General features: G+C 36.3%; 3 protein-coding genes across 18 annotated transcripts; 1 reads left to right on the top strand and 2 right to left on the bottom strand.

Annotated features, from left to right (window-relative positions):
- Nucleotides 1–101: 101 nt before the first annotated feature.
- Skel (DM13 and DOMON_DOH domain-containing protein skeletor) lies at nucleotides 102–18,263 on the bottom strand. 13 transcript variants are annotated; one of them, XM_067356421.1, is made up of 19 exons: nucleotides 18,137–18,263; nucleotides 17,802–17,968; nucleotides 16,689–17,019; nucleotides 15,518–16,080; nucleotides 14,392–15,130; nucleotides 13,082–13,375; nucleotides 9,074–9,211; nucleotides 8,303–8,375; nucleotides 8,060–8,168; nucleotides 7,440–7,602; nucleotides 7,010–7,269; nucleotides 5,101–5,200; nucleotides 4,795–4,979; nucleotides 4,345–4,653; nucleotides 4,031–4,202; nucleotides 3,585–3,778; nucleotides 3,163–3,387; nucleotides 2,824–3,000; nucleotides 102–2,151 (listed from the first exon to the last, which is right to left on the bottom strand). In XM_067356421.1, the coding sequence occupies exons 6-19, from the start codon at nucleotides 13,299–13,301 to the stop codon at nucleotides 1,045–1,047; spliced, it is 3,432 nt and encodes a 1,143-aa protein (XP_067212522.1). In that variant the 5' UTR covers nucleotides 13,302–13,375; nucleotides 14,392–15,130; nucleotides 15,518–16,080; nucleotides 16,689–17,019; nucleotides 17,802–17,968; nucleotides 18,137–18,263; the 3' UTR covers nucleotides 102–1,044. The 13 variants fall into 13 exon arrangements, with proteins under 13 accessions (XP_067212522.1, XP_012227845.1, XP_012227844.1 ...); XM_012372422.2 differs by having other exon boundaries at nucleotides 102–3,000; nucleotides 14,392–14,586; nucleotides 14,893–15,130; XM_012372421.2 differs by having other exon boundaries at nucleotides 102–3,000; nucleotides 14,392–14,583; nucleotides 14,893–15,130.
- Nucleotides 18,264–18,310: 47 nt separating this feature from the next.
- On the top strand, nucleotides 18,311–21,992 carry Mlh1 (DNA mismatch repair ATPase Mlh1). 3 transcript variants are annotated; one of them, XR_010890556.1, is made up of 9 exons: nucleotides 18,311–18,636; nucleotides 18,716–18,779; nucleotides 18,864–19,063; nucleotides 19,178–19,406; nucleotides 19,496–19,697; nucleotides 19,776–21,015; nucleotides 21,119–21,182; nucleotides 21,292–21,450; nucleotides 21,533–21,670. XR_010890556.1 is itself a non-coding variant. In XM_012372427.2 (9 exons), the coding sequence occupies exons 1-9, from the start codon at nucleotides 18,524–18,526 to the stop codon at nucleotides 21,823–21,825; spliced, it is 2,604 nt and encodes an 867-aa protein (XP_012227850.2). In that variant the 5' UTR covers nucleotides 18,311–18,523; the 3' UTR covers nucleotides 21,826–21,992. The 3 variants fall into 3 exon arrangements, 2 of the variants coding, with proteins under 2 accessions (XP_012227850.2, XP_012227851.2); XM_012372427.2 differs by having other exon boundaries at nucleotides 21,252–21,450; nucleotides 21,533–21,992; XM_012372428.2 differs by lacking the exons at nucleotides 18,311–18,636; nucleotides 18,716–18,779 and having other exon boundaries at nucleotides 18,896–19,063; nucleotides 19,276–19,406; nucleotides 21,252–21,450; nucleotides 21,533–21,992.
- Roe1 (grpE protein homolog, mitochondrial Roe1) lies at nucleotides 21,440–24,093 on the bottom strand. Of its 2 annotated transcripts, none has more exons than XM_067356462.1 (5): nucleotides 23,911–24,093; nucleotides 23,217–23,643; nucleotides 22,990–23,112; nucleotides 22,774–22,877; nucleotides 21,440–22,013 (listed from the first exon to the last, which is right to left on the bottom strand). In XM_067356462.1, the coding sequence occupies exons 1-5, from the start codon at nucleotides 23,997–23,999 to the stop codon at nucleotides 22,010–22,012; spliced, it is 747 nt and encodes a 248-aa protein (XP_067212563.1). In that variant the 5' UTR covers nucleotides 24,000–24,093; the 3' UTR covers nucleotides 21,440–22,009. The 2 variants fall into 2 exon arrangements, with proteins under 2 accessions (XP_067212563.1, XP_012227856.1); XM_012372433.2 differs by having other exon boundaries at nucleotides 23,029–23,112.
- Between the last annotated feature and the right edge of the window lie 350 nt (nucleotides 24,094–24,443).

The following is a 24,443-nucleotide window of genomic DNA, read 5'->3' as shown; positions in this document are numbered from 1 at the left end:
TCGCACGCATCTCGTCTTATTGTATTTTATTATGGATAAGTATTTTTAAATTTGTGCCAAAAAGTTTTATGATAGGACAATACGTAGAACATCTTGAAAACTTGTGTCAAGATTACCTTTATTAACAATTGCTTTAACTTATTTACAAATATGCCAGCAAAATTCAACAAATACCTGTTACTTCAAACGCCTCCCGTGCCAGTCGTAAGCCGGCATAACTTTTTATATATAATATTAGAAAGTATAGTGATTCAAATGTTATATATATTTCTCTATATATACTCTAGAATTTCGATACTAAACATGGATTGCACTTCTTAATCTAATACCGGATCTAATATCCACTCTCTAATACAGAAAAAGATAATAAAGGATATAAAAAGATACTTTTACGCTTGCAAATATATATATGAATAGTAAATATTTAAAAAACTCATTTCCTAAAAAATCATAAAAATGTCTAGGAATAAAAAACGTCTACTATATTTTCATGTAAAAGAAAAAGAGGTCGTTTCAACCATGGGATACATTTATCCCTTATTAATGTTTACGCTATGATTGACTTTTTAACACCACCATAATTGTTGAATTAAAATGCTCTAATTTCAATCGTTGCGATTTTCGTCAGAAATGCAATCACGGTGTAAATGTTAATGAACGACAATATCTCATGGCTAAAATTATCTCTTTTTTCCTCTACTTGAAATTCGGTTGTCTAAAAAAAAAAAACTATTTACCTGGATAGTTAGAGCGCAGTCGTTATGCGAAGAACACGATGAAAGCAGATGGGGAAAACGGAGATACCAGACGCGAGGCGCGAGCTGACAGGCAGATTGTACTACTGTATAGGAAACCAGTGATTTTCTCGTGGTTAGTAATGCCTTCCCCCGGGGTGTTAACACGGTTGGACTATACTGTTCATTATTTCCGAACAATTGTATACCGCGCGAGCCACGCGCGAGACGATCAACGCCTCAAATTCTTCTGGCTTTCCGTGGAGGACGCAATTTACCTTCAGCGGATGATAGTTGTCATCGCGATCCTTCAAATTGCCAGATACGCCGCCGTTGTGATTAGCATAATCCATCCGAAGCCGCCGAGGCGTGTGTCTCCGCTACCGCTGACCGCGTCGATCCGCTCGCGTTCTCGATTATCTTCGTAATTGCTCAAACTGTCCCGCTGAAAATCCACGCTGGACATCGGCGATCTCTTCGACCGCTCCACCAATGTGAGCCGCGTACTTGTTTTCGGCAGGAGTTGGTGCTTTCTGCCGTACGTCGAGCTGTTGGCGCGTATCTCTCCGGGGATCAGCGGCGGAAGTTCGCCCTGGAACGTACCGAATTGCGGCGTTCTGCTAAGGATGTCCGAGGTGAGCCGGCCCTTGCTACGGTGATCGATGTCGGTGATGGATCTAGTCAGACTGATGGAATCCTTCAGTTTCTTGCCGTCGTAAGTAATCAACACACCGGAGGACGAAGGCGGTAGCTGCTCCGGCCTAGTTTTCCCGATCGGCGGCAAGTAGTAAGTGTCCAATCTGATATCGGCCGCCGTCTCCATATCGTCGAGGTCATCCAGCTGCGACGAGAAGCGCGCGAGCTGCGACGTTTTCTTGCGCTGTTTCCGATCGTCGTCACCGATCACGGATGTCACCGGCGACGACGGTACGAAAACGGGTGAGAACTCGTCGATCGTTTGATAATCCGAGGTCTTTCGAAACACTTCGTCCTGCCATGCGTCTTCCATCGAAATTCTTTTCTGCGCGACATCCGGCTCTCTATCGACGACGTTCCTAATGATCGGCTTGAAACCACCCTCGATGACGATGGAGTCGGGATCGAAGCCGGTGTTGCGCGCCGGCTTCAATACCGTTCGTGAAGAACTCATGAGGTTGTCGGAGATATCCTCCGATCCTACTTTCGCCTCAAGTTTCGCGCGTGACTTTGCGTCGATCTTCGCGGTAAATTTCTCAAACGGCGGACTGGCAACGGACACCGATTTGTCGGTGCTGACTTTCAACGTGCTCGTGATCGGTAGCGGCCGGTATATGGATTTCTTGCGCTCAATGAGGATCGGCCGCGGCGACGACGAGAAGGAAAATGAGAAGGGGAATGAGAACGGCAGTGACAGTGCGTTTGTAGCGGCCTGCAACGTCTGCAACATCGGATTGCGTGTTAGTGGCACCGGACGGCGGATGATCATCAGTTGGGTCCTTGGCGGTTCAGGCTGATGTTGATGATAACGAGGAAAAGGCAGAGGAAGCTGAAGGCGAACGTGGTGATTGCTCGGGTAATAATGCGGCGCTCGGGAGTACGCATTGCCGCCGATCGTCGCTACGTAGGGGAACTTGGTTCCGTGAATCAATGACGGTCGTTGGTGATCTGCAACGAGGTTAGACAATTGCTGGTTAGTGGCAGAAGTTTGATGCGGAATCTCCCGCGCGAGCTCCAGATGATCGGTATAAAGGGATGATGATTGTTCATGAGCGGTCATTTGGTCCTGTTGTTGCTGTTGTTGCTGTTGTGAAGCGTCTTCGTCAATGTGATCCTTTGGACGCCCCTCGTAGGAACGATGAGGCGTGATCATGTTGGTCGCGTCATCGTACGACGATTTCTCGGACGACGACGACGACGACGATGATGATGATTGCAAGCGATCAAATTTGTTATTGGCTGCGTTCGTTAGTAGCTGCGGATGGCGGTGATATGAAACGTTTAACTTGCCAGCGGGGTTAGTCGCTGAATGACGATGAGGATAACGATGACTGTATTCGCGATGAGAATGATGAGCATGCTGTTGATGAAGAAACTCCACCGGTGGCATTACCTTGCTCGTTATGGCTACGCTGGCACCGTATTCCATATCCTGACTCGCCGCTTGATGGCCCTTCGGCGGTGCCGCGTACACTTCGTGCTTCTCACTGGCCGCCGAAGATGCCTCGTCAGGGTTGTCGCAGCTGTCCAGAACGTTGATCTTCCAGCCTAGATAACGGTGACTGAAGCACTGGAAAACGCGTGTAAAATCTTGTAAAATTAGTACAATTCAAAGTATTGTAATATAAAATAGAATAGAATCCACACATATTAGATGTACAATTTCTTCCTGTTGCTATTCTTATAGCATTTTCATTTATTGCATCAATACGCGGCACGGTTGCTTGATTACCTGATAATACACTGTGTCTGGCGTATTTTCATCGGGCGTCCATTCCACGATACCGGGCTCACCGTGATCGCATTCGAGGGTCAGAGTGCGCTGAAAACCTCCAAAAGTCGCAAAGTCGTCTGCTTCTGGTTTATTCTGATCGTGTATCCAATTGCAGAGGCGACCAACGCCTGTGGGGATAACATTGTTGCGTTGCCGGCGCACACCAGCAAATATTTTCACTTTCTGTCGAGATCAGACAAACCAAGATAAAAAAAAAACCGCTAATGTTTAATCCGACAATAAGTACATGATAAAAAAGGTTAATCAAAATTGTACGGCAACATGTATTTATTAGTTCTTTTTCTGCATAATATTAAATCAAGGCAAAGCTGACTAAAATTCTTTTTTTTAGCAATGTTTTATATGCAAAGAAGATTTACCGCTTTCTCTTCGGGTGTCTTGTGCTGGTAACCGCCTATCGGATCATCCGTGATATAAAACGGATGATAACGCGCCGGATACTCCGATTCGTAGCCTCCTTCTACGACGAAAGTGTATCTTTTGCCCCGAACCACATTAATCACAGGTATCAGTAATCCGTTAATGTACCAAGAGATTCCCCAGCCGACGTGACCTGGAGAAAGTGAAGCAGAGACCGGTTTAGAAAATAAAGATGCGACTTTCTTAGCGCGAATCGTTCGGGGGGACTTTCTCGCACGCATTATATCATAACAGATCAAATGCCACGCGAATTTTAATCAATCTTGTGAAAGCCCAAATACGTATACCGGATATTCAAAATTATCATATCACGTAACATTCGCGTTAAATTTTTATATTCAAATTGAAAAAGACTTTCATATTATTTATAGATACAATTCTTTACCGGTAATGGCCGGATAGCCGTGTTTGCCTCCAGTGGGACCAATTTGCGCATAGAGAACACCATCATCCGGTTCCCAGCACTGAATCGGCGGTATGTCCCAAGCGTCGTTCGTAGAAGCCGGTGCAGGAGTCGCCGGTTGACGTTGCGGTCTTCTCGTTGTAACAACCAACTGCTACTTAAACACATTATTTTTCAAAAACGGTAATATGCGTACTATAAATTTTTTCTATTTACTTTTACGAAGAAATGTGTAAAAAATTTGTGAAAAAAATTCTAATACAATGAATCGGTTATATCTTGATTACGATACTCACAGCATTGCTGCTTCCAGCAGTTTCGTTAGTGTCGTTAGAAGATGAGGTCTGCTCTTGATCGGGCATGGGACAATTCCACGCGGGTGGCCTACTAAAGTCGATAAATCGATCGGTATTCAAATAGTTGCTGTGAAAACTGACTTCTTGTCGCTCATTTAGCGGACCGATGGCCCAGATTATGGCTTGCGATCGATTCGTCAGTATTGGACGGTCCAATTCGTCGCTGGCCTTTAGCGGCCGCTGGTACGTGACGATGCTGTAGCCGTTCACCATTGCCGCGTTTAATAATCGCACCGAGTCCGTGTTTTCCTTCAAAGTATAGGAATTACTTTATCATTACAGCATATTCTGTGTAACCCATTTGTATCGCATAGAATACGTTAACTTATTACTCGCTTCATTTTTAAATCCGGGATTCTCAAAAAGTTAAATTTATTCATTCGTGTATACCTGTATGCGCTTATCCGGACAGCTGCCTCGGCGTCCCGAGCATTGGGATTTCGCGTCCAAGAAGTAATCAGTGGCATATCCTTGCAACGTTTGTTTGTCGACCCAAGCTACGGCGACGTCTCCACCGATCATAACGCTCTTCTCCGTATCAGCGGACACTCCGAAAGACATATATTGCCCGGCATCTGTAAGTATCAATACAAACATTATTATTATGCAACAAGCTACTTTAATTAGATTACTATTTAACCGCATTTGTCAAACGTTTCTTCATTCTTTACTGAAGCTTTTTCGCAGGATGCTTACCAAGTTTTGCAACAAGCTGAACAACTATGCTGTCGCCGGCTACGGCCCATCGCACCTCGAAAGCTAAACTATCTTCGAGAACTTCGCAGTTAAGTTTCGACTGAAATCATACATCAAGATCTGTTGACAACGTATACCTGCGCGAATCGAGTTTACAGCAATAATATCTCAAAATAATTTTTAGTTTTGTTGTCACGAATGTTCATTACAATTAAAACTGCTATTTAAATATGTTTTTCTACGTTCAATTTCTAAAAAGAGTAGAGATTTAGAGAAAACAAAACTGTAGTCAGTTTGAATATTTAGAAGAATTCTTAAAAAAACATTGAGTATTGTTAGAAGACAGCTCTTATCAACTTATCGAAAAATTATGCTTGGAAATATATGCAAAGCTACAATTGTAAAAAATATGTTTATTTCATGTATAATACATAAAATGTATAGAAAATGCATACAAAAATATCAAAAATATAATATAGACATGCGCGCGTAAACGAATGTGTACGTATATGTATATGTACATTTATATTATACGTGTACATATATTATATATCACTTGCACAGATATATATACATATATAAGAAGAACGAAAATTCCCCAAGGTAAAATTTTATATAAAAAATTAATTAAAGCAAATAAATATTTAAGAAATTCCTCATTTTTCCACAATTATTAAAAATTCCATATATTCTCTTAAAATATTTTTTCGATACTCTAATTTAATGCCTCTCATGTTTGGCTCTTTGAAAAAGACACTTTAGTATAAATAAAATAATACGATATTCTAAAATTAATGTACATTCTAAAAATAATAATAAAATAACGATTTGATAAACTTTCGAGAGGAATGTTGGAAAATTCGAAATTTCCTAAATGACGTATTCAATAGAGAGCGTAGTGCGATAAGCGGAGAGTATCCTTGTATTCGCGCGGGATAAGACTCGGGGATAAAAATCGTTTTTTTTTTATTTTTTTTTAAATAGCACGACGCATCGCGATCAATAACGGACGAATGTGTCGATTCTCCTATCTCCTTGGAATTGATGCAAGAGCCTCGCGTACGAATTTTGCGGCGGCTCGGCTAGGCGGGCGTGCGAACGCACCGCTGGCTGGCGATACGAGGACGTCGACGGCGTTTCGGCGGAAGTGCGATAATAGTGCTCCTGATAAATGGGGGAATGCGCCTGGCGAAGCTGCTCGAGTGGCTCCACGGCTTGAATTACTTGGACTTGATCGTCACGGCGGAGAAGCGGCCGATAAGTCGTCGGACGTTGGTGTTGTTGCGAGAGCGAGCTCGCGAATGAGATAGTGAAGGGACTAGGCGACGAGGAAGAGAAAGAAGGGATCTCGTATGCGCCCGTTAGTGCCCCCAACTGTCCCTGCCCTCCGCGATGCACGTTCTGCAACACAAGGACAGAGACAGGATTTTTTATCTATAAGCCGTTCTAGGAATCCGGATTAATTCGTTCGCGGAGCAAGCGGGATGAATCAAGCGTCGATGACAATGCGAAAGAGAGAGTTAATTTTCTTCTAATTGCAATTTTTCTTATTTCAGAGCTCTTCAATATGAAAAATTCAATTTAAGCGAAAAGATGAAGAAAAAGCGAAGTTGGAATCTATTTGTCATTATAATTAAATATAATATTGAAGAATTGCACCAAGAATTCCATTCATTAGAATGCAATATCGAGGATTGCGTGCTTTAAGTCATTTGTAGTCGAGTGGTTAATGTCAAGGAAGAAGGAAGCCGAAGACGGTACCGTCGAAAAGTCGACCGACGTCACTCGTGATCACCATCCGATAAGTCGATATGAGATTGCATGACAAATTACAATGCACTACGAGCTACGTGTTAATGCATTTTCCTTATTATCCCATTTTCCTGCCGTGTAAATATGTCTAATATACCTGCGGCGAAACTCCTAGCATTTTCAAGGACGGCGGTACATTCAGAGCCTGCGGAATTTGCACGTGACCGAAGTCCACGGCGAAGGCCTCACACCACACTCCGAAATGACCGAGCTGGTGCACGGTCAGGTCATCCGGTAACGTCAGAACGATCGTCTTGCGGCTGTAACGACGCAACGGCTGCTCTTTTCCATTTTCGTCGGGTACGCGAATACCCTGCGACGAGGGTGACGGGCCGACACCCACCCAGAACTTGGCATCTGCAAAACAGTTTTACGGCTTGTTACTTGTCAATCTTACGTGCGCAGTATAAATAAATTTATAAAGTTACAAATTTCTCTGAGAAAATTATACAAAACACTGTTCATCATTTAAGAGGATGTCAAAAATATTTTCAATTGTACAAAAATTTAATGTGATTTAAACTTGCCAGGCGCTTCTCCATCGTAACTAAAGCTGGGTATTAGAAGAGTTTGAGCGTCTACGATGACGACCGGTTCCGAACTGACGCCGTGTATACCGCTTAACGCTTTTAACTTCTGTGGTTTCGGATAATCGAAGCCTCGCGGTATCCTGACGTCACCAAAGTTTACCTAAACAAAGATAATTCTTTCGTGAGACAAAACTGTCCGTGCTATATAAATTATGTGTAGTGGTGAATTTTCGATTGATCCAATTATAAGTTCGTAAACATCTTTACGATCTACTTTCAGATATTTCTCAAGGAAGTGAAATTTTTTTGAGTTTTATTTAATACAGTCAAACGAGATGAAACGAATTAGAAATTTGAAATATATCAAGGATCTCATTGAGAACTAATGCAAGTTCTTTAAATTTACAATTTAATCCAAATGCATATCTCTAAGCTAGTTTCTATAAGCGTATTTCAAGCAAGTACATGTCGCATATCATTCGCTTGACACGCGGATATCCAGACGATCTGTATACGAACGTGAAAGTTGGACTTCGAAGAAATGATACCGGTTTTCTGACGAATATCAAGTACGATATCATAGGGCAAGGTCATGAGCGCGCGTATGTGTTACTTACTGAGAATTCGTCGCACCAAACCGAAAACCATTTGATATTGTTCAAAGTCTTGCCATCCGGTAAGGTCAGGGTGATGTCCTTCTTACGGTACCGCTTAAGGACGTTCGTGCTGTCAGACGAAAGGAGAAATTAACGTCGCCGAGTAAAGGTAAGCTCCGATGAAATCCAAAATCGCCTCAAGTTTTATTTAACAATTTGTGTGATAATTACACTTCTTATCAGCAACAAATGTATTTTACTTACGTTCCACGTTCGTCTCGCACTCGGAACCCATTGTTACCAGGAGCTTTGCTGCTACCAGCGTAAAAGAAAGCGGCTGAAAAAGTAATGCACTAATTATTAGTATATTGATTCTCATTATTAATTATAATTTTTATTGTTATCACAAAAATAAATACTCGAGACGTTTAATAGAATTCCTTTTTTTTATTATAAAGATAATTTATTCATAAATAGAAAAGTTTAAATATATTCTAAATTCTTTTTATTTTTCTTACATTTCTCTCAATAATCTCTGATAGACAAGTTTCGTGAAAGATTCTCAAGGAAGTTTCCTGTTGCCAATGACGGCGAACAAATGGGTCTAAGCGAGTAGATAGTAAACACGTTGCACGGTTTCAGATCGTGAAGCTCTAATAAGCATCTAGATATGCCATTAATTAGGAACAAGTATCTCGCGCAGCTAGCTAACGTGTTAACGCGTCACGAGTGTGCTGGAGAGATTCGGGAAAGTTTTTCCGGCACAGAAATTGATCGCGGTTAATCTATCCGGTGGAGGAAAGTTTTTCCGCAGTTTTTCTGCATCTTCCAATTATCCGAGAGAGATATAATTATTTTCATTATTATCAAATCAGATTATTATTAAATTTGATTGTTTAACCTATTTTTAGAAATTGATAAAAAAATCAGGAAAAAGGGAAGAACCAAGCGCGGAATTTAATTCAGAAATTAATGTCCTGTCAAATATTCGACGGACGCGTTACGCGTTTATTCGCGGCAACGTAATGTACCAACCTGGACCTTCGCCATCGTAAGTAAAATCCTTGATAAATAACGTCCTTGCGTCGACGGCGTAAACTTCTCCACTCACACCATGATGGAATTCAGACAGCTTGCTGATCAGTTTCCCATAATACGCTCCGCTACATAATTCTGTCGCAAAAAAAAATTTATAATTGTCAACTATCGTTAGGTAACTAATTGACATAAACGGTGCGCATAATTATGTACTGGCTGGAATAGAATATCACGCAACAAAGTGCAACTCTCTGTATACCAGTAATAGTCTCACGATTAGCAAACTCGTTAGACGCTTTTTATCGCTTGTCTGCATCCGGACAATTAATCAAGAACAATAAGTGATAAATAGCAGAAGATTAGCATAATTGTAGTGAAATTAACAATACGCACGGTGCGATACTATAAGTGAATAATCGATTCACCACTTATCAAGTGTTATATGATATTATATGCATCAATTGTTGCATACTTGCAAGTAGTATTTCTTCATTTTTCCTTTAATTTTTAAATCTAAAAATAATTATCTATTAAATGTTACAAGAAAAACCATAAAATGTTTCTAGACTTCTTGTGGTACACAGAGTCATTATAAATAATTAAAGTGCAAGAAATTGTACGCAATAAACTTCTGTGTCAAATATCTGTGCACATTTCGTAATCTTTGACACAGTTTTGCATTTAGTTTGACTTGCGCATTTAATTAGTGACCGTAAAAATAGTTTCTTTGAACGACAAAAGGATGTAATACACATCATGCACCTCCGTATACCATTTAGCCGCGTTATCATCCGACAGGTGGTTCCAGGAACTCAACGGAGAACCGGTATTATACGTAATAATGCGTGCGCGAGTTTATTGGGTTTGTTAGAATAATATATTCCATTTGTTGTCACGAACCGCTGATAGACACACTTCCAAGTAAGGCGAGCGGTGGATAACGGTAACGGATGCTCCGTCTTTGAGAATAAATTGACCAACGATTGATGGAGCACTTGTGACTTGTATAGATCGTTACGATTCGTACTCATCGTACGCAAACTTGGATTCTGCGAACGCATCTCACAAAACGAATCACCGATGGCGTGTTCCATCACGATAGATTGACATTTCATCAAGAATGCTCACGATCCTTACCGAGATCGCTGTTTAACTTTTTTAGGTCGCAAGAGCTTATATAATATTGGGTTGAACGAAAAGAGTTCATTCAGACTTGAAATCAAATCACAAAAAAAAATCCAATTCGAATATTAAATAATTGACGTCGACAATGTCTCTCGCGATGCTACGTTGATTATTTTCAATTAATGTGGTAATTTGATCTCTCTATTAAATCGCGTAGAATCTTTCTGAGGCATCTTCCAAAGAGAAATCTGCTGCTCGAAACTACGAAAACCGTTTTTGGCATGTGATACTGTTGCAATGATACAAAAATGATCTGAGAATTGATATTACTTGCAGCAAGAGATCAAAATGATACGGACAGACGCTTATATATTCGTGTATTTGTATTTGTATTGCTTGTACTGGACGTTTACCAAAGTAATTCTGTGAAACGAAGGCCACGCGTTTCCATTGACAGATTATAGGCTCGGATACACTGGTTACGTTACATTGGCTACCTCGTTAAATCGGACCCTTTACTCATCCCGATACCGTTAGAATTCCGTAGAAAGACGGCTATCATCTATCCAGAAACGTCACGACGGCGAAGATTGGCACGGTGCGCGCATTAATCAAGGTCGCACGGCTGCATGCATTTCCGCGAGGGATTCGACGAATGCGGATTACAGAATGTGATACTAACGCAGCAACAGTGCGTCGAAGATGTTGGGATTGATAAGGTCTGAAGCAGGAATGTTGCATCGCATTGTTGCAAGATAAATGTTATTCAATTGAATGTGATGCAGTTGCCTGCATCACAGCGATTTCAATCACTTTTTATAAAAAAAACTCAGCACACAAAGCAAATTTTGAACTTTACATTCAAATTTAGAAGAAATTAGTTTTTGGAATTAAAACTGCTCTTTTAGTAAGTAAAAACGACTAGTTCTGAAATAACTGCGCCGATCAATTAATTAATAATTTCATCTTTTTACTAATAAAACTGTGGCAATTATATTAATAATGTAGGAATATTAGAGAGTAATATTACTGCTTCCGTGTACGCAAACCACAACGGCTGTGTTCGGGGAGCGCGCTATCAGCGCTATCGCATCATTCTATCTTTATCGTTCATTGGACATAAAACAAGGATAGAGTGACACAATAGCGCTGATAGCGCGCTCTCCGAACGCAGCCAAGATGATATCACTGTGTCATAATAAGTTCCTATTATTTACAAAATGATAGAATAATCACAATAAGATATTAATCATTATTCTTATAACTCAAGTTTTCTATAAGTATAATTTATTGTCATAGAAATGTGATATCTTAAAAAATTACAGAAAGTTAATAAATCGTAAATTCAAAGATAGACGAAATAGGTATTAGTGAGATTCTCAGCCACAGTATAACTCGTAACGCATCTCGTTAATCGGGATTATTTATGACACGAATATTTTGGACCAACGACGACTATTCACACGATTACGACATTGCGGACTCGGAACTTGTATTATATCGGATGGCCAATTACGGTTATCCGCCTCCCGCTTTCACCTCCTGGAAGCCTGGAAATGTCAGGAGGTCCGCCGACGCGGTGTTATCGCCCTTTCGTTTTCATCCGTCGCACTGTCTTCGCATACAGATTCGCATTACGCGAGGATTCGGCATTTAATTTTATGTAAATTCTTTTAGATGTTATTTATAAACTTGAGGTAGACGCATCTTTATATAAACGTAGCACACGAATTATATGAAACTTTGCGTGATGCATTTTGACTGTTCAGATAGATGAAATTATGCAATAACAAATTTTCACAAAACTTTATTATTTATACTTAAAAGACCGTAGATTTTTTCCAAGAATCATTATTTTAGTGGAATTCTTCTCTTTTAGATCTTTGCAAATTCTAATAAACTTTATCATCAAAACTTGATAAATGCGGTATACATTGCAAATTTTTATAAACAAACTTTTAATTTCCATCTGAAAATATCTGGTCACAATATCTATCGAAATTTATGACACAGACACGTCGAATTTAGAGATTTGTACCTTAGAATTGTAATAATCGAATCTATTTATAAGAACCGAACTTCTTCTTTTTCCGGTAAAGTCTTCTTAGCGCTTTATCTCTCTTTTTTTATTACAAATAGGAAGCTGACAAACCCCACATTAACTTTTTTAGATCAAGTAATTACTAATTGTAAGTTAGTATCTTATGATTTCTCCTTGCTTTCTAAAGTATGCGCTAAAAATGGTACGCGCAAAAACGCGGAGCGTGAAGTCGTCCTAGGATGCGAAGAGCCGCAGAGATTTAGTGGTAAGTAGAGTGGACAACGAGGTAGCCTGCAAAATCGCGTGCGGATATCCTAAGTTCCCCAAATAATGCGATTGAAATACTTTTTGCAATACTTTTCCGGTTAAATTTTTGCAACAGCATCACGTCAAACAAAATATGTAGAGATAATAGTTTTATTGAAGATATATCAATATTATTCATACTTTATGTTCTGCAACTTTGCACACTTCGCCGAGATAATATCCTGATAATTCTCGATGCAAAAAAAAAAAAAAAAAATACCGTGGGATCTTGAATCCCCTCACTTTTCATCAAGGACGTCGTTTAATGAAAACCCCTATCAAACATAAGATCTTGAATGTTTTGCAATATTATTATTTGAGATTAATCGACAAGAAGTTATACGCGAAACTAAATCCAAATAAAAAGTCAAATAATTCACGATAATCACCGCACTGCAATAAATTGCGATTTATTTGTTATCCTAACAATAAGATAATTTCGTCGTATGCATCGTTATATGCGAAAGGACGAGAAACACTGTCATTTCTCTGTAATTAATTAGTAGAGTGATATTCATCGAGTAAGGACTTACGTGCGGTTACGATAAAAAGAAACGCGGTAATCAGACCGATCGCAGATGGTCGTCGCGCTGGAGACGATGCGAGTGATCGTGTCGTCATGGTGTCTTGATGGTTACTGCTGAGAAAAGTATCCGTTGTCGATCCAGGTAACTTAGTTGGTCCCACTACGACGCGATCACCGGCTCGCCTTGCTTCACCGTTCCCGTCCCTTTCTCTCTGTCTTTCTCTCATAGGAAAGACTTTTCAGCTTTTCGCGACCAGGTAAAAGTCCCATCGCGTCGCGTCCATCTCTCGCAATCCTCGACCTGTGGAGATGCTTAGTAATTAGCAATATTTCTAATACATCATCATCGAGAAGTAATAAGAAGAAAGATTACGAAGGAAAGATAAATATGTTGTCATGCTTTTTCGCAGGGGTGGACGTAAGAAGAGCGCGCGCGCGCGCGCGCACGCGTACACTCTCCGGATTTCCAGGTTGCATCGTGTTCAAACGCGCGTCGTAATTATGTGACAAATTTGTCTGCATTACGTGCAATTACAACATGTCATCACGGCGACGACGTGCACATTACCCCATTGCACGGTGGAACGCCTGCCTGAGGCACGGTGGAATATTTCCCGAGTGAGCGCATCATTTGAAGCCGCGTTTAACGTCATGCGGACATGTTGCAACGTGCGACGTGTGATTACTTTTGTGCAAAGCTCTGTATTCTGGATTTAGCTCGCGCGCGTCGTGTTGATAACACGTCTCGTTAGTTGGACCGCACGCGGAATATCTCATTAATTAAATCTTGAGCGATGAATAACGGAAATTAGGTCAGCGGTTGCGAGTAACCTCAACGGATTATGATATCGCATATAATAATGCGGATCTCGACGATGTAACATAGTTGCCGTCAAGTCGAGATATTCATTTTGCAATACCGCGCAGTAAAGAACAATTATATGCCTTCTTCCTTTTTCCTCTTCCCTCTTTTCGCCTATTTCATCATTGTAAATAAATTGTCGTAAAACTAATCCTAATTCGTAAAACTAAATCTAATCCTTATTCGCTTTTTAATGCAAAAAAATATTTCCCATTTATATTTCAATACATTTCGTTCCATAAATTTTATATCAAACATATTATTTTATTGTAATATATAAAAACTGCTATACTGAAAAATATAAAATGTTTGTTTTATTATTCTTATGTTAGATTTCTCTTCTCTCTGTTGGCCTATATATTGTAATAATCAGCCAAGTATGTCTTAGTTATGATATATAGCGGTATAAATCTTTTTTTTTTTAATTTTGTGGTCTGGATTATTTTGATACGTACATCATCATATCTTTCGCGGTTTCGTTGGATTTCGCGGCGAACAGTTTCTTTCTATTCCTTCATGGTTGGACTGGTATGCGGGCTGGTTGCGCTTGTGCAGAAATCAAGAAGAGGGCCCCCGATCCAACCTGAAAACCGTCTCGCTCATCTTCGTCTCGTCTCACCTCTCGCATCCCATCTCATTACGCCGCGCTGCTGCCAAAGAGAGGGGAAAAAAATAGAGAATGATAGAGCAGAGTAGGATAACTTTGCTGCGTGTCTTAAGACAAAGATTGTACCACGAATAAATATCTCGTATAATTCGCTAAAAAAAAAAAAACATTGTTGAAAAGTTAGATTGCTGCCATTTGGAAACCGGAACAATGCATGAACCGTTAGCAGCACATTCGCACGGTACATGCTTTTTTTTACCGCACTGAAAATCGATTGTACAATAAGAGCAACAAAACTAGCGGCTGAAAGAAACTGGCAAGCGTTTGAATTTGCGTGCAGGAATACGACCTGTTGCAAACGAGCGAAAGTCCTCTTCCTTCTTCGCATAGAAGCTGGCAGTCACTTAGTAGTTTCTCATAGAATGATCAGAGCTGCCTAGTCCCGTACGCACTTTCGCACCACGTGTCACCACGAACATACAACTCACGTATGCGTGATGATATGCCGTACAATAAGGTACATCAATGATGCATTTGTACTCACAAGAACATTTTACGACACGCGACTTGCTAATTCTCTTTATTGCCTGCAAACATAAAGCAATAAACCATATAATTAGTTATGCAAAAATACACTTCTTAAATTTTGAAAAGAAATTCAATCATTGAATGTAAACCAGATTAATGCGCTCAAATTTAATAATCAAGATTAATGAGAATATTCTTGTAATTGATCTGCCGCTGCACTGATACATCTCTCGCGAATCAAGATGTACTCGGAACGCATTTTCGCAAGCGAAAAGATGATGTCACTTCTTGTTGCTGTCCACATCTCATAAAACTTGTATAACACGTTTTACAAGATGTATAACAAGCAATACAATCTTTTTTCTCAAAAAACTTATATTAAGTTTTTCAAATCCATGAAACGGCTGTCTTAAAAACTGATAAAGTATTACAACATTTACGTTTACCTGAAGCGCACGTCTGCGATTTGTCTTCGAGTTTCAAGAGCAATCAAGCATATCTGGAAGATGGGGATTTGTTTGAATGACTATCTGCTGGCATAATGAGATATGAATAGTGAAAGTTTGTCGTATAGGTAAATCGCAGATGCTGAAGCTGAGTCATGATTGCTGATCCATGAGTAGTCTGCCTTCATGGATCAAGTTCCCATACTGTTTCTCGTCTGTTTGGCTTCTAGAGCTCGTAATTATTCACAGAACAATCATCATTCCTAGATGGATGAATGCTTGATTAGTATACAATTTTAGTACATGCATAATCAAAGTAGAAGCATTAAATGTACATTTTTCCTTTGTGAGGAAAGACATGAATCATCATCATTGCACAATACATAGAGTCTTTTTCAAATTATTTTAGCAAGATTAAAAACAAAATCTTCAAATTATTTACTTTTTAAATTTTTTTTTTGCAAATATCAGAGTTTATTTTATGTACATCGTGCATACTTTAGAAAGTCGCTGATGCTGCAAAAAATACGATGACAGGAGATATCGACTTATTTGTAAAGCATCTGTGAAATATAAAAATGTCGTGTTGACATGTCAAGTAGATATTGTTATAAACCAATAATATTAATAACACGCAATTAACATTATAAAAGATAGAATTATATAGAAAAAATATGTATAAAGAACTGCAAAATTTATTCTTACAATAATAAAGAACATGATTTTCTCTCATAATTTTTATCATTATCAATTCAATAGTAATGACAATCTAAATAATTAATTAAACCAATTGATATTATTCAGAAAAAAATCACAGGCTTGTAAACTATTAACCAAATCGGACCTACACCACTGGCACGACGTTGCAAAAACGGCGTATCTTTACGCAACAATGTCGCTTCTCTTGCGGCAATGTCGAGAAAGGACAGATGTGAGAATGAGGTTTCTACAGAAATTGTAGCGGACAACCAAATTATTCAAGTTTATTAAATTCCTATCGAATTGTTTGGAAACAATTAATATTATTATTGAAAGTTGCACTCTCCGTCGATTTTATTGAAAGCATCAAATTTAGCAGTCCTTGAAAAGTTCAATAATGCAATCGTGAATTAATGTAATAATAAATCAATCAATTAATTAAATATAAAATTTGTATATGAAAGATACAGACCTGCTGCATAGTACTTCGGGAAACAATTTCTGAGGTAAAAGGAAATTGTTACAGTTATCAGATGCGTTGAGGAACGATAACATCACATTGTACCTTCGCATAATCGCACGTTTGGCGCAATAATTCTATACAAACGTCCGCCTAGCTTCTTATAAAAGATTTATTCTGTGGTTGCTGATATTTTGTACTTTCACTCGAACACCTTGACCCGCGCACAATCGCATCACAATGCATAGACCTGCGTATAGCGAACTACACGTATATGCTCCGTTTAATTGATTGTGCATTAAACTTTGTGCTTCTGTATTGTCTAGCTTTAATCATGTGTTACCTGATAATAAAAAGAGAAAAAAACACATAATTTATGGATGCCAAATAAAATTTTTCGTTTTAAAGGTTAATGCATATGTAAAAAACATTTAGATTCCGAGTCTAAATATTTCAAGATGCATTCAAAACGAAACAAAATAAAGTAAGGAAAATTGCTTCCAAGAACATTATACAACGCAAAAGTCTATTAAAAAAAAATAGTTGATTAAAAATCAACGTCAGATGAGAGTATCACGTATCGAAAAAAGTACTTTACAAGTACGTAATATAAAAAAAATTAACTTCTGAAAAACTGTGAGGAACGTACGTCTGTTACTTTAAGCCCTGGAAACAAATGTGCTTCTAATCTTATGTTTGCGAAGATTCACAAATAAATCCATGTGTATGATATTTGAGTATTTATGAATATAGTTTTTCTTATAATTTATATATGTAGTGTATGTAGAAGTAAAGTTATCGACAAATCATTTACCATATGTAGTTATCAATGTATTTACCAATCGACGATATTATTATCGACTTCAGGTATTATCATACATAGATAACTCATTCAAGTTTATTTTTATTTTTATTGAACGAAAAAAATATTCTTGGCAACACATTTAGTCTGCAGAGATACAAAACCTTCCATCACTTAGCTAGTAAACCAAGATCTATTTTTCTTATAAACAACATAAATGAATAAATGTAATCATTGAATAAACTATTATCTAGAACAGGATATGCTAGTTGAAGACTTATCTCTATCAATTGATAGCTATGTAGCTTACAATCTATTCCTACCTCAGAATAGAAAGTACAGTTGAAAACTTTGATGAGTGCAGTAAACAGGAGAGCACAGTCTCTGCCCTGCTGTAGATTTATTGTCATCTCTTTAGAATAGTTTTTAGCCATCCAACATATCAATGATACTCGTTATCAGCACTACCTCCGACTAGCAGCATTATTGTCTAAGCCTCGGCAGAATGAAATTCAAGATGTAATCAATATTGAAAATGGTTCAAATAACAAGTTATAAGAAAAAGTTTTAATCGGTTAATTACAGAAAAAAGAAATCTATATACTTGATAATCATCAATATGTTATTATTAAATTAATATTTTATGGGAAATACTCACAACTTTTCGCCTGTGAATCATTTACCAAGAATAATCGCGAAAAACATTGGAAGATCGCAATGGAAAAATACAAAATGGCTCAAATTTAATTCTGCAATCGCCGCAACGAGTCACTACTGGTAGTAAAATTTTCAACTTTATTTAAGTATAAGGCGGGAATTAATTTTATATAAAATATCTTTTGTTGAAAGTTCAAGAATTTTTAAAGATAATTACTGGATATAAAACTTCTCACATTAAATTTATATACGAAATTATATTATGTTTCCGGATTTTAACATTTTTACAGAGCACTAAAATAGCAGGTGTCACATATGAAACACACTTGTGACTTTCTTTGTTCACTTTCAGAACAATTAATAATTTGTAAGAACAATTTCAAGAAATATGTGTACCCCAGCAAAAATTAGAAAATTAGATGAAGTCGTGGTGAATAGAATTGCAGCTGGGGAGGTAATCCAAAGGCCAGCAAATGCATTGAAAGAATTAATAGAGAATAGGTTAGTTTCTACAAATTCATTTATCGTTACTGTGTATATTATTAATAAATATAATTCGTTTTTACGTTTAATGTTACAGTTTGGATGCCAAAGCAACAAATATACAAATTACTACAAAAGAAGGAGGCTTAAAGCTATTACAAGTATTAAAATATGATTAATTATTGTAAATACGTTTAGCAATTTAAATTTAAAGTTAATGCTTGACGTTTTTAAATTAACTTTAGATACAAGATAATGGTACGGGTATTCGAAAAGAAGACATGGATATTGTATGTGAAAGATTTACAACAAGCAAATTGCAAAAATTTGAAGACCTTAGTATGCTTACAACATTTGGATTTCGAGGAGAGGCTCTGGCTAGTATCAGTCATATAGCTCTTCTTAGTATTACAACTAAAACAGCAGATGAAAAATGTGCCTACAAGTATGCCTGTTTAATTAACACATCTGTTTTATGAAGAAAATATAATAAAATTTAGTTTTGCTCTTTATATAGATATGCTATAATTTAAATTATATTTTCTGCATGGTATTGCAGAGCATCATACATTAATAGCAAGTTAAAGGCATCTCCAGCACCTTGTGCTGGAAATCAAGGTACTATAATAACAATAGAGAATCTGTTTTATAACGTAGCGACTCGAAGAAAAGCTTTGTCAAATCCATTAGAGGAGTTTACTAAGATTACAGAGGTTGTTATGAAATACGCTGTGCATAATCCAACAGTAGGATTTACATTAAAGAAACATGGTGAAACAAGTTTGCAGGTGAGACAAATTTACATATTCATATACATTTATGTAGAAAATAAAAAATTATACTTTAGGATAATATAATTATTCTGTTATATCTTTAGGTTCGAACACCACATAATTCCACAAAACAGAGCAATATAAGGATATTGTATGGTAATCCAGTTGCTCGTGAGTTATTAGAAGTTGAGCTTAATGATGATGCTTATAAATTTAAAATGCAAGGCTTAGTGACAAATCCCAATTATACAACCAAAAGAATGATGATGCTTTTATTTATCAACAATCGATTGGTTGATTCCTCCTGTAAGTTTAATGGTACAAACCAACACATTCTAATTTCTTTTCTTTTTTAATTTTAATAATTCCTAAATATGTTTTCAGCTATTCGTAGAATGTTGGAAGAAATATATTCAGTATATCTTCCAAAAAAAGCTCATCCATGGTGCTATATATCTTTGGACATTAATCCACAAAATATTGATGTCAATGTACATCCAACAAAACACGAAGTGCGATTTCTTCATGAAGATGCAATAATCGAAAGAATAAAATACGCTTTAGATGAAAGACTGGCTGGTAACAGTGCATCTAGAACATTTTATTTGCAAGCCAGGTTACCAAAAACAGACATTACTAAAGAAGTTCTGGAAGAAGTATTGCCGGAATGTAAGAAGGGAAATTTAAATACATCAAAAAAGATTCATGCTAGAGAATTGATTAGAACTGATTCTTGTGATCAGAAGCTGGACAAATTTAATTTCACCATACATTCTACTGTTAAACAGGATAAAAACGACAGCAATCTTCCAGTAGAAAAATCAACACATGATATACAGTCTGAATCCCTTAATTCTGAAATTCTATTAGAGAAAAATACACATGATATTAATATAGAGAATCAATCTGATGCCAATGAACATCAAGAGAAAGATTCAAGCTTAAATTTAAGTATTACAGAACATAATTTTGCACTACCTCGTGCTGAAGAAATTCCAATCGAAGATAATTCAACACAATGGAGCGATATACTAGAAACTATAACTACAGCTTCATCAAATTCGCAAAACGTTTATAATGCAAATATCTCTGTACAAAAAGACAAGTCGGAAAGTACAGTGTATGATGTTTCAGAATTTTTACACGACTTAGACAAAACAGTGGACAATCCTGCAGTAGAGAAATCTGTAGATATTATAGCTGATAAGGCTCGTAAACAAGTGTATCAATATTTTGGAACTCAGAATATTGACAACACACAGAAAAGCTCAAAAGAAGAAAATGAACAGACTACATTACAAGATACGGATGATAATAAGAAAGAAGGTGAAAGTTCAGTATCTAACGCAGAGCAACCTGAACATCCACTATCCACTGATGAAAGTACTCCTATTGTTGAATCTCCGAAATCAACAACGCGATTTAAATCATATTCTGTAAATAGTTTTAAACATGAAGTAAAATTAACCAGTATTTTAAAATTGCGTAAGGAAATTGAGGATGAATGTCACGAGGGATTAAGAAATATCTTGGCCAATTTAACATTTGTTGGCTGTGTCGATCAAACTTCAACTTTGGTGCAGAGTGGAGTAAATTTATATATCTGCAATACCAAAATATTAACGTGAGATAATTGTTCCACATCACAAAAATGTTATATTTAAGATATATTTATTTATAATTAAATTGATGTATAATTTATTATTGATATTATAATTTTTTTTCAGTGAGGAGCTTTTTTATCAAATAATGCTTTATGATTTTGCAAATTTTGGCGTCATCAAATTTTCAGTGAGTATTTTAGATGAAGCAAATTAAATTTGCTTTCTAATTATCTAACATTGAATGTAATTTTTTCAGGAACGGATATCGTTGTTTGATTTAGCAATGATTGCTTTAGATTCAGGGGAAACTGGATGGACAGAAGAGGATGGTCCGAAGGAAGAATTAGCGACTAAAGTGAAGGAGTTACTTTTGGAAAAAGCAGACATGATGAACGAATATTTTTCAATTGTTTTGGATAAAGTGGGAAATATAAGATCATTACCTGTATTATTAGGTAAATATAATTTAATATCAAAAATTATATTACAATATTCCTAAAAGAAAATCAAATTTACATGTTATTCATGTTATTTTAGATAAATATTTTCCGTATGAAGCAGAAATTCCATTGTACATAATGCGATTAGCAACGGAAATTGATTGGAGAAAGGAACAACTGTGCTTTCAAAATATTTGCCGAGAAACAGCAAAATTTTACAGCTATATGAATCCAAAACACGAAACACACGATTGGAAATATATTACCGAGCATGTTTTATATCCTGCGATTAAAGAAAGCTTACTTCCTCCGAAACATTTCGCTCACGATTCTACTATATTACAAATAGCTAGTTTACCTGATTTATATAAAGTGTTCGAGAGGTGTTAAGATATACTTAATTTTTTAATAGTACAAAAATATTCCAATTCGTTATTCGTGCGCTGTTATACGAAAATCTGGTATCAAGTTTGTTTAATACATAAATTTTATAGTTACAACTTATGTACTTACATGATATGATCAAATATATATTTCAAGAAGTATTTGTAGATAAAGCAACGGAGTATCATTTTCACCTAAAAGTAACATTATATATATATATTTTTTTTTTCCGTGTAGAATATTAACATAATAACTTTATAGAATATTGACTTCTATTTTATATTTTATTTTATATAATTTTATATAAATTGTTAGAATTGTTTAAGTGAGTCAAAGCTAAATTCATTCTTATATGGTTTTTATAGTTTCTATTTTACTGTTTAATTCAATTTAAAAAATGTATTTAAAATATAAAAGACTGAATAAAATATTTGCTGAAAAATAATAGATTCTATCCGGTTATGAGCCTAGATAACGCCCAAAATTAAGCGAAAACAATGGTTATCATGAGAGAGAAAACGTTTCGAATTAAAAAAATAGTATTAAACATTTAGCATTTAAAAACGACATAGTTATTATGCTCCGGTCGTCAAGAGTTAATACTATTTAAATTTAAAAAAGTACTCCAGCATGATGATAAGTCAACTACCTACAATTGAATAATTAAGGGGCAGAGAAAATTTTAATAGCTGGAAGCTTGTGATGCAAGCTTGTCTAGAACATGAAGATTTGTGGAAATGTGTTACAGGAGAGGATAAAGATTTAAGAAGTCACGAAAGCTCGGACAAAAAAATTGTATTTAAAATATAAAAGACTGAATAAAATATTCACTTAAAAATAATAAATTCTATCAGTTTTAAATTAAACAAAAATTCATTTACATGAATATATTTTATTTTATATGATGCAACAATTTAAAGCAGATTTTAATCTACTATTACAATAGATAATTACCCTTTAGCAACACCTACTAGTGCTGGTCTCACTATCCTTTCGTGTAATTTATATCCTATTTTCGATACAACTACAATTGTTCCAGGTTCTTTGCCTTCAACCTCCTAAAAAAATTTTTTTATTGTTCATAAAAGTTGTCACATAAATAAAATAATCTAATTTAATCTGTACTTAAAATATTTATTATTTCAGCAAGTAAATAAAATCATATTTTACTTGTTGAAACAATGCTTCACTAATAAAATCAAAATTTACTTGTTGAAACAGTGCTTCATGTTCGTTAGGATCAAATTTTTCATTTATTGGATTCAATGAAATTAGCCCATGTTTCTTGAAGACCTAAAATATTAAAGAATTTAGTATATTATCAAGTAATGCATACATTATTTATACAAATATTCCTTGCGTTAAAAAAAAAAAGATATCTGCAAAGCATATCTTACTTTATGTAATTGAGCTTCCGTCATTGTTAATCCTTCATATAAGCTTTTCAAATGTGGATTTTTTTCTGTAATTTCATCCTTTGGTACACTTTCAGTAGCTTTTCCTAATACATCTGCTACATCTAAAAGATCCTTACAGAAACTTTGGATACCAAACAGTTTGGCATCATTAATCTGCTTGGTGAGTCTGAGTCTAATGTTTTCTCCTTCAGCCAATGCTCTCTTATATTTATCCTCAAGCACATCTTTGAATTCCTTAAGTTCAGTAAGTTCTTTATTGATGAGCTCAAGTTCTACCTTTAGCTTCTTTTCATTCTCTGTAGCTTCTGATACTGGAGGTGTCTCACCAACATCTGGTTTCCTCTCTTCTGTTATTGTACTGTAACCTTGTTTTTGCAAAGAAAATGTTGTAGATACTCGTGACAACCTGTAATTTTAAATCTGACACAATTACTTTGCCATGTCATAACATTAATGTACAAAATCTACATCATAAATCGTCACTGTTGTACACTACAAAAGATTAAAAGTATTCTTCAAACTTAATTAATAAAAATCGTATTTCCATTATCAGATAATATAATAAAACAAAATAGGTAATGCACATTATCGAACAATTAACCTCACGTCAATTAGCAACATGTGATTTTTGTAACGAGTATTTGATTGTGACGAAAGAGGAATTAAAATTTACCTGCGTAAGCCACTTTTATTTATTTGATATAAATTATCAATCGTTACACGACCAAGTCGTAATGCTGCCGGTATAACAATCGATGTCATGATTTACTTGCAACTCGACAAAATCTCGAGGGATGAATGAGAATGAATGATGAAACAAAATGATCAACAACGATCATGATTTGCGAAAGTAGGTACAAACCAATTCAACCAATCAGAAATCTAATAGAAATTTGGCTGCGTTCCGAAATTCACTGCTAGTACTGAAAATCTACATATATACGTGACGTAAACTATAGATTTTCAGTACTGGCAGTGAATTTCGGAATACAGCCTAATATGATTGCTTGGTGTTTAAGGTCTATCCATATATATATGCATAACTATTTATGAAAGATTCATATTTGATCTGTCATTTAACGTTATTTGATACTCAAGATCCTAGAGAAAGTGCATTTTTCTATCAAATACTGGCAATTCAGATGCACTGTAAGCATATAACTAAATAAAATTGACCAATATGTCATCACCATTACTGCTTCGCAT

This window comes from Linepithema humile, chromosome 5 (assembly GCF_040581485.1).
Source record: "Linepithema humile isolate Giens D197 chromosome 5, Lhum_UNIL_v1.0, whole genome shotgun sequence".
Lineage (NCBI taxonomy): Eukaryota > Metazoa > Arthropoda > Insecta > Hymenoptera > Formicidae > Linepithema > Linepithema humile.
The sequence above is the reverse complement of the archived record's forward strand: the minus strand, read 5'-3'. Positions and strand labels throughout refer to the sequence as shown.